At 40.0% G+C, this 16,655-nt stretch overlaps 1 protein-coding gene across 1 annotated transcript; it reads right to left on the minus strand.

Annotated features, from left to right (window-relative positions):
- Window positions 1–2,058: 2,058 nt before the first annotated feature.
- Window positions 2,059–16,429, minus strand: LOC131460763 (dnaJ homolog subfamily C member 11-like). Its single transcript, XM_058631541.1, has 16 exons — window positions 16,330–16,429; window positions 14,039–14,168; window positions 13,841–13,914; window positions 13,627–13,728; window positions 12,636–12,764; window positions 12,397–12,519; window positions 11,908–11,981; window positions 11,607–11,796; window positions 11,337–11,422; window positions 9,625–9,741; window positions 9,378–9,533; window positions 8,081–8,150; window positions 7,851–7,908; window positions 5,108–5,250; window positions 3,004–3,133; window positions 2,059–2,241 (listed from the first exon to the last, which is right to left on the minus strand). Exons 1-16 carry the CDS (start codon window positions 16,402–16,404, stop codon window positions 2,216–2,218), a joined length of 1,683 nt encoding a protein of 560 aa, XP_058487524.1. The 5' UTR covers window positions 16,405–16,429; the 3' UTR covers window positions 2,059–2,215.
- Window positions 16,430–16,655: the final 226 nt, after the last annotated feature.

Raw genomic sequence — 16,655 nt, forward strand, 5'->3', positions numbered from 1 at the left:
ATCCAGTCATTACAGACAGGGATAATAATGCTGGCTGGAAAAATATGGTTTAAGCATCTCATACAATTCGTAAAGGGGCTATATGTAAGATATATGACTACAGTTTAAAGTTTTGGATAGTGTCTCCACTTCACTTTCCCCCAGAGACTCGAGGATGCCCTGTAGTTTGCAGAAGTGAACCAACCCACATGAACCAAAAAACAGATCCACAAGGACCGACACTTATATTTCCCTTTTCCACAACATAAACATAAACAGTATTTACTGGCTGTTAGTATTTAAATTAAGAATAAACTATATGTATCATTGTCCATATCTTACATACTAAGACACATTCATTTGAATTTGATTCCAATTATGTACAAATAAAAGATAATGATATATTCCTGGATTTTAACACAGAACTTGTGTAAGTGTGTGAATGTGCCTGAGGCTGCATTCACGCCGCAGGGTGCGAATGACCCAGTTCTGATGTTTTCCTCCCGTGCAGCACAAAAATCATACATGATCGACGCAAATATTGTCAGATTTGGATTGAATCTGATATGAATCAGATTTGTGCATTTGTGCAAAGTCCGTCAGTGTGACTTGTGTCTGTCCTTAAGAAATGCAACAATGACACACAAATGACACATGTGGACACTATCCAGTCAAGCCACCGGATTTATGCTGAGGTTTCATTTGTGCCAAAATTTCAAAATATCATCACTTTCACTTCCATTTTGGCCAAATAACCATCACCAGGTCAGTAGACAAGCCTACTCTGTACCAGAGTAAACGCAGATTCCAGACATGGGTCACTTTTGAAAGACAATGTAAGCAAGTCGGACGAAGGCAACATATCATGATCGGGGATAAAGACCTGCAGTGTAAATGCAGCCTTAGTTAAATGTGGCACACTGCGAACAAACAGCGCCCCCTACAGTAAGAATAACATTCTTCATTCATGTCTTTCAAACCCAAACCAGGAGCAAACGTTATCATCGCTAACTTTCTGCCAGAGATGCACAAATAAAAGCCTTCACATTTTTAAAATCACCATTAAAAATTCAGTGTTGGCTGCAACTGCATAGAGATAACCAATAAAAACTCACAAGGAATCTGTATCATAAATTCAAGCCCGTCTCTGCACTCAAGGAAATCATCCTCACTTCCCCCTCCCATGAGTTAGTCCCCTCCCTGCGTTCAAACACGAACCTTCACAGATAGAAGTTTTCAGCACCAGTGAAACAGACGTGTCACTGAAAGGCATAATAAATTAACACGATACATTTCTTCTTTTTTTTTTAAAGCAGAAAAATTCAAAGAAAACATGGCTCACAGGGCCAGCCTCGGGGTTCACAAACATGAAACGTTATAATCTAAACATGACTCGTTTGTTAGAATAATGTTACCAGGCTCACAGAGACGGAGACACACGCACACACACACACAACACAGGCTACAGTGATAAAGGGTAACGGTTCATTTCTGTACACCTGACATAACAAATGTCGAGACACATTTTTAAATTAATCTGTGCAGGTTGAGCTCACCGTTGAAGGGAACTGTCATCACGTCTGCGGAGACTACGAGTCCCTCTGTGTAGTGCGAATGTAAAACCACGTTCTGGGCCAATTTGTGATCTGCAGCTGCAGCAGCAGCAGCAGCAGCAGCAGGCGGCGGCAGATATCTGAGCAGCTGTGACAGCCGTGAAGCCGACTAGAGACTCAGGAGGTAACACCGCGAAGCAACTCAGCGAAGAAACTCCGACTACGATATTTTTGCTGAACCGTGGTCTGAGAAGGAGGGAAGAAGTTGATAAACGGACTCACTAATATCATGATAGAAAAGAAAACTGTGGATGGCTCAATACCACTTTTTTTGTGCCAGATACTGATATCGGTTCAACATAGTCTTGTACTTCTTTAAAAAATAAATAAAACACCACCTGGCTTTGACCCGGCATTTCAAACACATAATCTGCGGACATCTTTATGCCATGTTTCCTGTGTTTAGTGAAGCACTTACATGGCGTTGAGAGTTTTAAGGATCTTTTCAGATCATTTTTTGGGGGGGGGGGGGGGGGCAGTATTAGACCGATACGGAAACTCAGTATTGGCTCATCCCTAAAATGTACTGAGGGAGAGAAACACCACTTATTTATTATTGACTTGTCCACTCTGTTCACGGGATCTTCTCTTCACACAAAAGTCTGTTTCTCTGCGTCGAGCTCCTAAGGTGCAGACTCAAGTCTGTGAGCTGAAAAGACAAAAACGTATATATTTTTAGAACAATAACCATTCTATAATGTGACAATGCATGCATGCATTTAGGTGTTAATACGTGAGCAGCTGCCACAGACTGTATATAAAATGGACCTAGTGTTCCAGTGTCAAAACTAATTTTGAAGCACTACAACAAGGCTCCTATTGGTACGATACCAGTTTTCAAGATTCAAGATTTCTTTATTGTCATTCCAACACACATTAGCACATGAGGTGGGAACGAAACTGCAGTCTCTAAAACCCGGTCAGCCCAAACATTAATAAACAAACAATAAACAATTTCAAATGAAAACTCTGGAGGTAAGGTGCTGTGTGTGGCTATGAAAGATTAAAAAGAATAGAATAAAAATAAAAATTAGCTTACTAAGTTTAAATAACAGAATATAACAAAAAAAGAACAAACAAAGAACTAAACCGTGGTGTATAAATACATTTGTGCAAAAGATTTACAGTGCATAGCAGTCATATTATGGGAAGTGAAAGAACAGTTCAAATGAAGGGGAGGGGGGACGGACAGAAGTACAGTCCGTGGGGGGGGGGGCAGCAGGCTATGGAGCTACAGAGTTATTCTGCAAGTAGCAATATCGCCCCCTGGTGGCTAACTGCTCCTTCCATCCTATTTCCTGGGCTTCACTTTTATAACCAGAATTCTTTGTCCATTCTTATATAAAGTCTGTGTCAGCTACAGGACAATACAGGAGACTGGGATGTAAAGGTTCAGTGGATGTGCACTCACATTGCTTGGGTATCCGTAGAGGCTCAGTGTCTGCAGAGATGACCTGGTGCATCACCCCTCTGAACTGGTACAGTAATTTAAGACTCTTTTCCTCTCCTACACAGGGGTCGTAGAAGCCTGGCAGCCCTCCCTGCACACAGAGGACACGTTCATATGCAAACACGCACATTGTCTTTAGTTCAGTTGGAAAATTCAATGTGCAAATTGGTGTAGGACGATGCAAAGGACCTTTCTGGTCTTTCCTCTACTTTTCTAAAACTCTACCATTCAGAACAAAACCAGAGAAACACTGAAAACAACGAAAGAGAGAAGAAAAGTCTCACTCAACAAAATCATGTTATTCCAGTCCACCATTTTGTCCATCCTCTCTATAACTGTCTTTTTTTTCTTTTTTTTAAACAGTGGTTAAAGCTTATTTAACCACTTGTTTTCAATCCTTCAGTAAAACCGTTTCACAAAAGAACTCCTTTTGTGGTGATGCAGTTCTCACTAATGGCTTTTTGAACACAGATATTCCTCTTAGGTCGTGAAACTGCTTTGTAGCTTTTTGTGGTTTTTGTTTACAGAAGCGTTTTGTTTGCTTTGCCAGAAAAATGAAAAAGAATCCCTATCACATTAACGACATGAAATCAATTACTAAATTAAATGTCAACTAATGTGATAATCAATTAATCCCTTTCAGGGTATTTATTATTTTCTTTCCCAATAATTAAAACAGGGACACGATTAATCGAGGAAATAAACATCAGATTAATGAATTATGAAAATAATTGTTAGTTTCATTATAAACTGAGATATTCCACATTATGAGATTATTTAACACATTACAACCTGAAACATTTCAAATGATGTGCTGACATGATAAATCATCTCGTCATAAAGCATAATGTTTCATGTTAGGAGTTAATTGAACACATATAATGTCAAACATTTCATGTTACAACAGTGCAGTTGTACTGAAGACTGTGAACCTCAACCACAAATGCTGCTTTATTTCTTGCACTACCATTGTAAATATATTTAAACACAAAACACCTTATTGTAGATATTGTACATTTTGTAGTTTTGATTTTCTGTATATTTTTGTTCTTTTTCATATTTTTCTACACTTCATACCGTGTGTGTTGTGGCCAAACTAAACAAGATTTTCGATCCTCTGTATGTACTGTACACAGAGCAGAACTAACAATAAAGACTCTTGAATAACATGACATTTTTTTTACGTTAATAATATGACACCTAAATCCGCTAAATTTGGTTGAGGGAGAGTCAAGGAGGAAATGGTGGAACGCTGGATAACTCAGTCGGTACAGCTGGTGCCCGATGAGCCATGGTCTGTGCTGTGACCCTGGTTCCATTCCACCTGCTGTCACTTGCTGCATGTCTGCCCCGCCCCCCCCCCCCCCCCCCCCCCCCCCCATGTCCTATCAAATGAAGGCAAAAGTTCCCAAATAATATCTAATATAGAAAATGGTGTGTGTGGAGCCATTTTTGAACACACACCAATAAGAGGTCATGAATTTGACCTCTGCATTTAAACCCATCCTTTTTACACACCAGTAGTGAACACAAAGTAGGAGCAATGAGGATTGGATGCCTTGCTCAGGGGCACCCCGGCCCTTTGAACTGACGACTCTTTGGTTACAAGCCCAATTCCTTTCCTCTTGGCCATGGGCTGACCATAATCTGGTGCACGGCAATTTCGTAGGAATCTCAATTTATGTCACTATAAAGTGAAACATTTTACGTTATACTGAGGTAATTTATAGTGTTTTTGTTAATATATTATAAAGTTGGATGTCACAAGAACATAAAATATCAAGTTATAACACATTATTATTATAATTAGTCAATCAAGTCAACTTGATTTCTATAGCATGTATAGCACTAAAGAACTTAACAAGAAACAACGAGAATATTAAACACAGTAAATCATGATAAAATGTAAAAGATCTGTTTCTCATCTGGGAAGGAAAACCAATTACCAATGTTCAAAACCCATGATTTGAACATTTTTGTCATCATCTAACAGCTCAATAATCTTTTAGTGCTGGTCACTAACACAGTCACACACACACACACACACACACACACAAACACACACCTTGGAGGACTCTGTGAGGATGAGTTTGGAGTCTTTGACCAGACACTGCAGAGGAACAGTGACGTCGATCACCTTTGCTTTCTCCTGCTTCTGACTGGTGTCGGACACAAACTTTCCATACCAGGCGTTCAGGATGATCAAACCTGAACGGTGACAAAACATTTTCATACGATTGTAAAAGCACCGTCCACTTACAACACATGTGTAAAATCTTCCTACATGTGTAAAATAAAATCTTCCTTTAGCTTCCTGTGATGATTTCTAAAAATATGCTTTAAAGTAGTATTTTTATTCGTGCACAGAAGTGTTGGGAGTATTCTGTCAGTAGTCTACGTTTATTAGACTATATAAGAAGATTAATCGTCTGAAAGCTTACAAACACGAAGGAAACAGATAATCTAGTTACTAATAGGGCTGAACGATTTTGAACAAATATCTAGTTGCGATTATTTTTGAACTGTTTCAATGTTTACCTCACACTGCTGCTGTATACATACAAACGCTCCCTCAGTCTGGTCTGATAGTATTGCTTGACAGAGCTCGTGTTCAGCTAATACAGGTTACAAACTACTTTACATTATTATCTCTGTTCATGAAGCAGAATAACAACATCAACCAGTGATGGGACAATATACGATATTATCTCTTGTAAAAAGCACTTACAATAACTGCATCATGGCATGTGAATGAATAAAAAAAAAAAAAAAAAAATCAAGATTTTACATGAGTGACTTAAAAATCCTGTCTAACTCGCCGGCATTTTCACAAAAAAATATGTATCCTGTTTAAGATTCTAAAAAAAAAGTATATTAAAACACATTTTTTCAATTTATCGCAATAATATCTTTGATTGCAATTATTTTGGTCAGGATAGTCGTCACGTAAACTTTTAAAATCGCCCTATTCCTAACATCAACAACAATAAAAATCAAAGGTTCCTCACATAAACTTTACACACTGGTAAAGTAAAATTTGGTTAGCATGGAGCAAGACACGTACCACACGTGGTACACGTACCACACGTACCACACGTACCACAGTTTGAGAACCAAGCTTATGAGGTCATAAAATGACTGGAAAGATTCAGGCTCCCCCTTGTGGCACTTAAATAAAATAAATCCCTAGTGAGTATTTTCAAGTCACCCACATGATATATCTATGATTATCAACATTCACAATTATCAGTGAGTGTCTCATCGCTACCTGCGACTATGTTGGCGTGAGATAAACAACACGCTGGCTGTCTCCTCAAATACTCACAAGCACTCTCTACATTAATATCACATGAAATCCATTAGCACACCGATGTCACAGTTTTGATTTATGCGAGTGTGCACAGGACGAGCATGGCTCCTGTAAACACTACAGCATGGAGATGAGCTGCATCATTATCTCTTGCTTGGTGGCAGATGAGGTGGAGGAGGATGTGGAGGATGATGTGGAGTTCGACTTAGCTAAACAGAATTCTGAAGCTACAGTTTACAGGACATAATAACGCTGTTGACAGCAACTATGAGAAATGTGTTGAAATTACATTTTTGGATCACTACCAAGTTCTTACTGGCTGCAAATTAAAAAGATTCTCAGTTTCTCACCCTGGTGTAATGTCTGTGGGCGAGTGTGAGTGTGTGTGAGCGTGTCTGTAGTAGGCTGTGAGTGGAATTTCTGATTAATACCCGTCTTTGTGAGGACAATATGAGTTCGTTAGGATAAAGTTAGGATAAGGGTCGAGGCAATGCAACATATCTGTGTCCTCACTACGAGTGCTTTAGAAGAATGTGTGTGTGTAAATGTTTTTATATCTTTGTGGGGACCAATAAATGTGTTGCGAGGACGTTTTGTCTGGTCCCCATGACCTTAAACGTCCTTTTCAGGGTTAAGACCTGGTTTTAGGGTTAGGTACTTAGTTGTAATAGTCAAGGTTAGGATAAGGGGCTAGGGAATGTATTATGTCTATGGTAGGCATGTCCAAAGTCTGGCCCGTGGGAGATAAACAAAAATCGGTCTTGGTCACATGTTACCTCAATTAGCTCAGCTGTTAAGGCGTTGCACCTTAGAACCAGAGTCATGGGTTCAAAACCCACCAGTGACAATCAGATACTTTAGATGTGGTTACATTGCCATTTAGAAATGCTAATTGTGACAATAAAAAATAGATTTTAATTATACAGTGGATTTGTATGTAAAAGTTACTGTCCCGTAAAAGTAAAGGTCTGAAGTGACCATTGGCCCCCGCACATCTTCACATTATCAAATCTTTCCCTCATTAAAAAAAGTTTGGACACCCCTGGTCTATGGTGTGTCCTCACTAAGATATAAAAACACGTTTGTGTGTGTGTGTCTGTAGTCGGCTGTGAGTCCAAATTTTGATTCTAACCTTTGTGTCTTTGTGAGGACAATCTGACGATACGAGGACATATTGGCTGGTCACCGCAACTTTAAAGGGCTTTTTAAAGATGAAGACTTAGTTTAAGGCTTAAGGTTAGACTTGAGTTAAGTGTTAGGATAATGCATTTAGTTAGTTAGTAAAAGTTAGGATAAGAATCTAGGGAATGCATTATATCTGTGTCCAAACCTATCTTTTCTGGAACATTTTAGCCTCGTGGGGACGTTCAAGACATTTTCTGGGTTAAGACCTGGTTTTAGGGTTAGGTATTATGTCTATGGTATGTCCTCACTAAGATATAAACACACGTTTGTGTAGTGTGTGTGTGTGTGTGTGTGTGTGTGTGTTTTCCCTCACCCATCTTGGATTCTTCTGCTTCTATGATTCTCCTCACAGACTCCTGCATCAGCACAACCTGCAGAGGAGCCCAGGGAGACAGAGGAGGAGGAGGAGGAAATTGAAATAGAATAGGATTGGGGAGAGGAGAGAGGTTTTCAGACAACATGAGGAGAGCTGAGCCTTGAAACAATGACAGCTCACATACACACTTGCACTCTGAATTACTGCGCGTTTGTGTGAGTGCTCACAGTAGACTCGGCCTCCTGCTTCTTCTTGGCGATGTCTGTGACCGAGCTCTTCTTCTGCAGCTCCAGCTCTCTGAGAATCACGGAGAGAGATGAAGCAGATATCAACCATTCACCCGCATTCAGGGATTCATTAGAGACATGAACAGAACTCCTCTAGTATTAAGAACACACTCAAATTAAAAGCCAAGCGTCTGCCCTCATCGGCGGGGGAAGATTAGGGAGAAATAGCTACTTGAAGGAAAGTAAGTCACTAGAAAAAGGAACGTTATGTAAGAAATGTATTGTGTTACATAATAAAATGACCATGATATGTTTTCAGAGATAAAGGAAATGTGTTAAAGTATTGAACCATGAACGAGTAGAGTTAGTCAATCACAGTGAGCTGCAGCTATGGCTCAGAAAAGGCCTAATGTTACCAAACCTAAAAGTCCTCACTATCTCTCTCGAGCAGAGAAGCAGAAATGCTGGTGGGCATAATTTCAGGTAAGAAAGTGAGGTTTTTTAGGGTCCTTAAACTCAAATTTGCAGATTTTTCCCCAAACTTTTAGCCAATATTCATGTGTACTTGTTTTAAATAACATCCATACAATGACATTTTAAGGAATTTACCAAACATCTTATTAGGTGTTACAGATATGGCTGTAAACGTGTCACTAAATTATGCTCATATTTGCTCTTGTAGTGATTTATATTGTAATGTAGGTCTGTTGTCGTTACGGCCATATGAAAATTAACCAAATAAGCTCAATATTTATTCCAATAAAACTAATGAAGGAACAGTTATGTATGTATATGTGCATGACCACTGTGCATAACCATACATTAACCCCTTTAACTTCAGTCTGAACAGCAGTACATTATTATGAAAACTAGCCCCGTACAAAGACTGGGAGTTTACAACTCTGACAAAGTGAGACGCTGAGGGAGGAACTGTAACATAGACTGTGGTCAAAAGTGGACATAATCTTCCAGTTTGCAGGGTGGGCCTAACCAGTATATAACTGTATAGACAACAGGGGGCGATAGCACTGGTCAGTTGAATGGAAGTCTATTGGGAAATGATTCTCCTTCTCACTTGATTTATTATGTCAACAATTTCCCAAATATTTAATGGTCTCAATCACTAAATTCAGGTCTACTTTAATAGACATCAGTTTTGTCAATTATGTTCCAATTAAGAGGAAAATAGACAATAAAGCACGACACATATGAGTGGACACCAGTGTGATTGACAGCTTGTATCGTCCACTGTGTGCCTACTACATCCATTTATACATGGTCTCTGCGTTGTACTCACTGCTTTTTCTGTGCTTGTGTGAACGGTATGATGATCAGTCTGTGGACGGCTACATAGACCAGGAGTGGTCCCGCTGTAGCGTAGAAGACGGCACTCGGCAGCAGCTGGTCTGTCAGGTGGACTGGAAACAGGTACGTTTGATTGGCGCGTGCCAACCTGCATGGAAACACCAGAGAATGCCACATGCATGAGATAATCAGTGGGACACGGACTGAGGCTGAGATCATATGCGGCGGCTGGTCAGTACTTGATCTTGAGTGTGACTCCCTGTGGGACGCCGATGCTGACGGTGGCTGACAGGACACTGTGTCTGCTGATCCTCCTCTCCGCTCCATACTCCACCACAGTACCGAACCAGCCTGTCCTGGAGCGACAGGGACACAGAGGTGAAGAGATGGAGCTGAGCAATTACTGAAGACAATAACACAGGCAGAGTGGGACAGAGTAAATTAAACAGTCAATACAACTGAATTAAAAATGTTTGGGGCCCAAATGTGTTTCCAATGGCACTTTGAACAACTTCAATTGCATTGAATGCTTTATTTCTTTGACAATGAGATGACTTACTTTTATACATTTACACCATGTTATTTAGCTGTGTACTGATTTTTATAAGCTGTTTATGTTACTTTTCATTACTATTCCCTGCCTGTTGAAACCGGTCAGTTTTATGACTGAAGAGCCCAAATTCAATGACGTTTGGTTTTAAAGAGATCATTTTAATAGCTAATACAGAAAGTGGGTCATAGAGAGAAAGTCCTGGTATAACGGAGGTCCTTTCTGTGTTATGTTTGCATGTCCACCACGTATGTGCATGGGTTTTCTCCAGGTACTCTGGTTTCTTCTACAGTCGAGAAATATGCAGAGGTTAATTGGTCACTCTAAATTGTAAATGTGAGAGTGAATGGTTGCTCTTCTCTGCATGTTTGCCCTACGATGGACTGGCGACCTATCCAAGGTGTGACCCCGCCTTTCACCCTGTGTCAGCTGGGATTAACTCCAGCCCCACGCAACCCTCAAATAGTTAAACAATGAATGAATGAATGAATGGATGAATGGATGGATATGGAAAGTTTGACATCCATTGTCTACAGCTTTATCCTCCACATGGATTAGGGAGGGGCTGGAGCCAATCCCAGCTGACATGGGGCGAAAGGGAGGACAAGTCACCAGTCCATTGAAGGGCCAACATACAGAGACAAACAACCATTCACCTTCCTACGATTGATTTAGAGCGTCCATTTAACGTAATCACAATCTGCATGTTTATGGATCGTGGGAGGAAGCCAGAGAAGCAAGAATAAACCCACACAAACACAGGGAGAAAATATAAACTCCACACAGAAAACCCCTGCATCAAACCAGGATCTGAACCAGTGACCAGCCTGCTGTGATCACAAAGCAATTATTTCTTTTTTCATTTTGATAAGGAAGACAAAAACAAAACATATTTTCTGGTTATTGTCAGATCATTTCTCAAGAACATAATAAAGGGCATAAAAGCAACATGCTGCATGTAGCACACTCAACAGTGATGTCAGGGTTGCATTGTGATCACTTTCTCTTAAACATGCACAGATATGGAAATTGTGTCATAAAATTCATAGGATGTTTACACTTCAATTCATTTTCCGACCATTCTCTCTAACACTAAAGAGGGTTCGGTTTTAAAATCTCAACAGTTTCTGAAATACAGTCCATTCGGCATCAACAACACCTCTCTTTCTCTTTCAAAGTCACTTAAATCACTTCTTCTTCATTCTGATGCTCAGTTTGAACGTCAGCAGCTTGTCTTGCCTGTGTCAACATGCCTAAATGCACTGAGTTGCTGCCTTATGATTGGCTGATAAGATATTTGCATCAACAAGCACCTAATACAGTGGCTGGGGAGTGTTTTTTTTGTGCAATATCATGTATTCTCTCATCTCTCTTAAAACCAGCTGGTACAGACAGACATACTTGACAGAGCCTTTCACTTTAGTCTGGTCTTCATCCTGGAACTTGTACTGGTAACTCATCATCATATAGGAGTTAGCCACACCCAGCTGGAGTCCACCAGAGACATATAATGTGTAAAAGAAAAAAGAAAAACAACAACAACAGAAGCACGCAAGGTTAGGTACAGCTATTTTCAGTAATAGCACAGTGTGTATTCATCATAAAGAGACAGTAAGTAGCAGCGTGTATGCATCCCTGTCAACATTTCCTGGTGAAAGTGTTGTTGTGTACCTGCAGAGACAAAGTAAAGTGGCTGCTCTTTGTGTCTCGGACCAGGCTGGTGGTCATGGCGCTATTGGGCCCCCAGCGCCACTGGAGGTAACCCATGGTGTTCTGGTCCAGGTGTCGCGCTGTCATCAGAGAGCAGGTGGGACGCAGACCTCGAGGAGAGAACTGCAAACCACACTGGGCCGTCATGAAACTGCGCAGGAAATGACGAGCGGGATTAGGAAGAGACTAAAGTCGAGAGGAGAACATTGTGTTTAAATACAGGAAATATTTCTGTTTCAAATGTCAAACAGTTGGACCTTACCACCGTGGAGTAATGTTGCGAAACACCTTTAACCCAATGAGTGGCCCCAGTACGTCTCCTGCACCGAACTCCACCTGCAGAGACAAATGCACAAGAGTCCTGTCCTGAGTTGTCTGCTTTTCTGTCGCTTTTCCAGATCAGGGTCGCGGGGACAGCAGTCTCAGCAGTGAGGCCCAAACACTCATCTCAACCAGCTTTCCCAGGGGGGGGACACCAAGAAGGTCCCAGGCCAGCTGAGATATATAATATCACAGCATGTCCTAGATCTGCTGCAGGGCCTCCTTCCGGTTTGGACATGCACAAAAAATGTGACCTAATCTTACAGTTGAAGCACAACCCTGGTTTTCTTAAACCTGGAGTGGAACCTTCTAGTTCATATCAACAAAAATATCTGCTAAAAAAAAGATCTATTAACCCAGGTTTATTCAAGACATGCCATGGACATTTGGATCAAAAAGCAAAAGACGGTTTCGAGAACACAGTATTTACCTCTCCCCAGCCCTTTGCCGATGTAACCCTTCGTACAGTCATGTTAATGTTGCCCCCTCCGTTTCCATTGTGCGTAGAGAGTGAACCAGACAGCACGGCGGTGTCAGAGTTTGTCAGAGGAGCCTGAAGGAAGGAAGACAAAGTGGCGTCAGATAAAAGACAAACACAACAGTGATTTTGGCTCAGGAACAGCATGTAGTTGTGCAGGGCAGATGCTGAGCCAGTGTGTTCTGCTTTACCTCGATGGACTGAGAAATGTGCATCTTATTGATCTCAATATGAGGAAAGCCTCCTCCTGGCAACTCTTCAAAGTCCTCATCGTAGCGGTCAAACAGGTCTGTTGCATCCACACCGACACTGATGGTGCCCTGAAAAATGTGGGCGTGATGCAAAGAGATTAAAATAAATAATTAAGAGAGAAGGAATAAGGTGCGGGGCATGATGTGGTGAATTAAGTTGAGAAATTGGTGGTCCAGTGTGTAAGAATAACAGACCCTACTGTATATAAAAAGTCCCATTTTAAAGCCTCATAATTTGCAGTTTGACCAGTGCCATGGAAGTTTTTGCAAGTTCACAGATGTAACCTCGAATACTGAACAATTCCAGCTGTCAGTCACACTGTTCACATCACATACTATTGAAGTCCTGAAACTACCAATTGAGACCATTTATTCGGCAGGAAAATGTTTACTGATGTTATAAATCATGTTAAAAAGTAGGCACGTTTTTCTATAGACTTACATTCAACCTGTACTATCTCCCCCTGGTGGCTATTCAATGAACTGTGGCTTCCTGCTGCGACTCACCTTGCAAAACGGAAGACTATGTCCACTTTTTATATACATTCTATGGTTAGAATTAGTGAGACTAGTGCTCAAACTGCAGATTCCAACAATCAGGGGACCTCCTCCACACCATATCCATACCAGAAATGATGTAATTATTCTTTGTTTACATCGTGAGCTCTCACTTCAAAATGCAGGCTCTGGCTGGTTTGACTGTTCATGCTACTGTCAAAACATTGCAGTGCAAGTTGGTGTCCACTGTAACACTTGACTCTGTCCTATCTAATAAAGGCAAAAAAGCCCCAAAAATCTTTAACTAAGGTAAGTATATTCAAGTTCTACCTATGAACCATGGTAAATGCTAGACACTGGACCTTTATGTTATGAAAAAATACAGTGAAAGATGGTGACAGAGGTCTGTGATGTAAATGTGAGTGACTAAAACCTTTGGGTTGGTTCTTTGCTGCAGTCTCCTCTCCTCTCTTTCCCTCTGCAGCCTTTCATACTCCTCTCGGATTTCTGCTGGAGTTCTCTTCCTCTCCACCACCTACACATCGTCGTCACAAGATAATTGTTGATGAAAATGCATTAACAGTGTAATGTGTATAATGTGGCGACGAAACCACTCGACTGGGGAACAAAGAGGAGAGAATACACACCTCCCAGCCTTCCACCTCCAGGCCTTTCTTCCCAAACAGATCATAGATGGCTCTGGAGTGATCATCGCTCAGCACTGAGGAGAAACACAGAAGTCGCTGTTAACTTTTTCTTTTCTTTTTTTTTTTTTTTACACATCAAAACATTTTTTTTACAATGACGATTAAAACATTGAACTGAATGATTTAGATTCCATTTACCTTCATACGCTTGTCGCACCTCGTTGAAAAGCTGCTGAGCTTGGCTTTTCAGCTCTGGGTTTCGATGTTTGTCGGGGTGGTAGAGCATACACAGCCTCCGATACGACGCCTTTAGCTCCTCTAATGTAGCCTGTAATTACAGATGGGTCAGCTTTCACTCCGGCAGGACTGCAACCAGCAATTATTGTCATTACTGGTTAATCTACCATGTGCTTTAGAGTTTAATTGATTGACTTTTTGGTTTGTAAAAGGTTTTCAAATTGCTTGGGGTTTGTATAGCAACAGTGCAGCACATTGCAGCCCAGCTGCCTAATGCAGAAATAAAGTTAATAATTAAAAAAAAATCTTTGCAGATAGTAGTTTGCTGATAAATAGTTGCAGATTAAGTTTTACATGTGGAAGATAAAGTGTTTGTTTTTTATGTTAATTGCTACATTTAGCTGTCCCTGTTGATAATAAAATAATATATTTTCTTTATAGAGCTGTTTGAAACAGGACACAACAAAAATATGAGCCTTCAAATAGACACGCTTGAGATGAAGCTGAAATGATAGACAGAACTTCCAAGACTTTTACATGTTTCTGTTCATCAAGCTAGTAAAGATATCACAATTCTAGGGGAGAAAGTAAATACTCAAGGTTGTGATTAGGGCTGCAACTAACAATTATTTTCATAATCGATTAATCTGTCGATAATTTTCAAGATCAATCAAGTACTTTTTGGTCTGTAAAAGGTCAGAAAATGTTGACCAAACCTGGAAATGATGATGTTCTCAAACATCTTATTTTGTCCACAAACCAAAATTATTCAGTTTTAATGACTTCTTTGTTATATAGAGCAAAGAAACCAGAAAAGATTCAAATGTAAGAAGCTGAAAAATCTGAAAGCTTGTTTGAAAAAACACTCAAACCCATTAATCAATTGTTGGTGATTGATTTAGTAATCGATAGTTGTGATATTGGATATCAGACACAAAAAGTGATATGGAGCCATCTGTTATAGGGGGGGGCACTGTGAACAATGCAGTCCCTTAATAATTCAGAGAAGCCGCACGTCCTTTAGTCCTGACAGTTCAAGAGTGGCAGCAGTGAGACAAATTACTGACGGATGTTTACCTAATGTTGTTTTTAATCTTTGGGTCATTTCCATTCATTACATGGAAGTTTGGGTCATTTATACAAACAAAGTCACAACACTTGTAATCTATCATGACCTATTTTGATTAATAGATTTTAGACCAGTTATTATACATGTACATAAGTAAGGTTTAATTTGAGTAATAGTACTTCTACTTGACTTAGTATTCCTTTGACCTCTGGTCTCCACCACCATAGTCACTTACAGCAAAAAATGATGACTGAGCAATTTGTTTTCTGGTGTTTTGAAAGATAAGATAAGATAAGATAAAATAAAATAAGTTGAGAAAAGATAAGGCAATGTTGAGCATGCAGAGGTTTAGATGTTTGCCTGCTCCATCACAACGACCCATCTATTGGAATCAGGTGTGCTGAAGCAGGGCAACATCTAACAGTGGCTCCTCGGGACCAGGATTGACAAATCCTGAGATAAGGTGAGATAAGATCAAATGAGTTGAAAGAAGATAACATAAAATACCAAGATAAGAGCAAATAAATTGAGTTTAAAGATGATACTCCTTTCTTAGTCCCACCACAAGGAAATTTGCTGTGTTAAAGCAACACAGACAGTGTTTATGTCTATATATATATATATATATATATATATATATATATACACACACAAAGATAAAAAATATATATCAAAAGACATTGCATGTTAGAAATAATACATGTTAAAGAATGTATTCAGTATACATGCCTTGTTTTATGTAATTAAATGTAATATTTGAAGACTTCAGTCGTTAAACTGTTGCTGTTTTTAAAGCATAACTTGTCAAAAACCATAGTTTATTATAGTATTTTCATTACAGTGTGGTCAGTCCAGCTCAGGCCTCTCATGGTGACCTGAGGAGAAGATGTCCGTAGGTCCAGACCTTGTATCTTTGTTTATGTTCATTTTAAAACACATTTCCTGCATCGTCTTATATAATCGACATTTTTAAACACACGTGTTTGTCCCTGTCTCTCTGCAGGGATGCCGGTGTTCTGGGTCTCAGTCTCCACAGATGATGACGCTACTGATGGAGAAAACCTCTATTCACACACAACGGTGCTGATTTACCGGGTAGGTTCACTTTTTGTGACCGAAAGTCACGGCACAACAAACAACAAACAATCGCCAATACACAGCGACACCCACACAACAAACGTACCTCCTTCCTGACGTTTAGCAGAGAGTAATAATCCTGGTTGTTGGACTCGAAATCATCATCTAAGGACGCCGCCATGTTCGCTTTTGGTCAAGTACCGCCCACTCTTCCAGTTTCCCGGAACCTCATTGGTCAGCCGTGCGAGGAGCGGAAGTTGCGTTTATCGCCCTCTGTTGGTCAGGCGTGTTAAAGTGTGTAAAAAAACCAGCAATAAAATTTCTTCTTTTTCTTTATTTATCTGTTTACATACTAAACAACACTATTATTTACATGTTTAACATGGTGTGCACACAACTGTCAATGACAATGCAAGTTTAGAATAAACAAAG

This window comes from Solea solea, chromosome 6, assembly GCF_958295425.1.
Source record: "Solea solea chromosome 6, fSolSol10.1, whole genome shotgun sequence".
Classification (NCBI taxonomy): domain Eukaryota; kingdom Metazoa; phylum Chordata; class Actinopteri; order Pleuronectiformes; family Soleidae; genus Solea; species Solea solea.

Bases quoted from the DNA above. Each gene is read 5' to 3' on its own strand.
- LOC131460763 (XM_058631541.1), bottom strand. From the start codon at position 16,404: ATGGCGGCGTCCTTAGATGATGATTTCGAGTCCAACAACCAGGATTAT. The intron at 12,520-12,635 runs GTAAAGCAGAAC...TCCTTCCTTCAG, and splicing joins ACATTTCTCAGTCCATCGAG to GCTCCTCTGACAAACTCTGA. The intron at 2,242-3,003 runs GTGAGTGCACAT...TTGTCTTTTCAG, and splicing joins TCTACGGATACCCAAGCAAT to CTCACAGACTTGAGTCTGCA.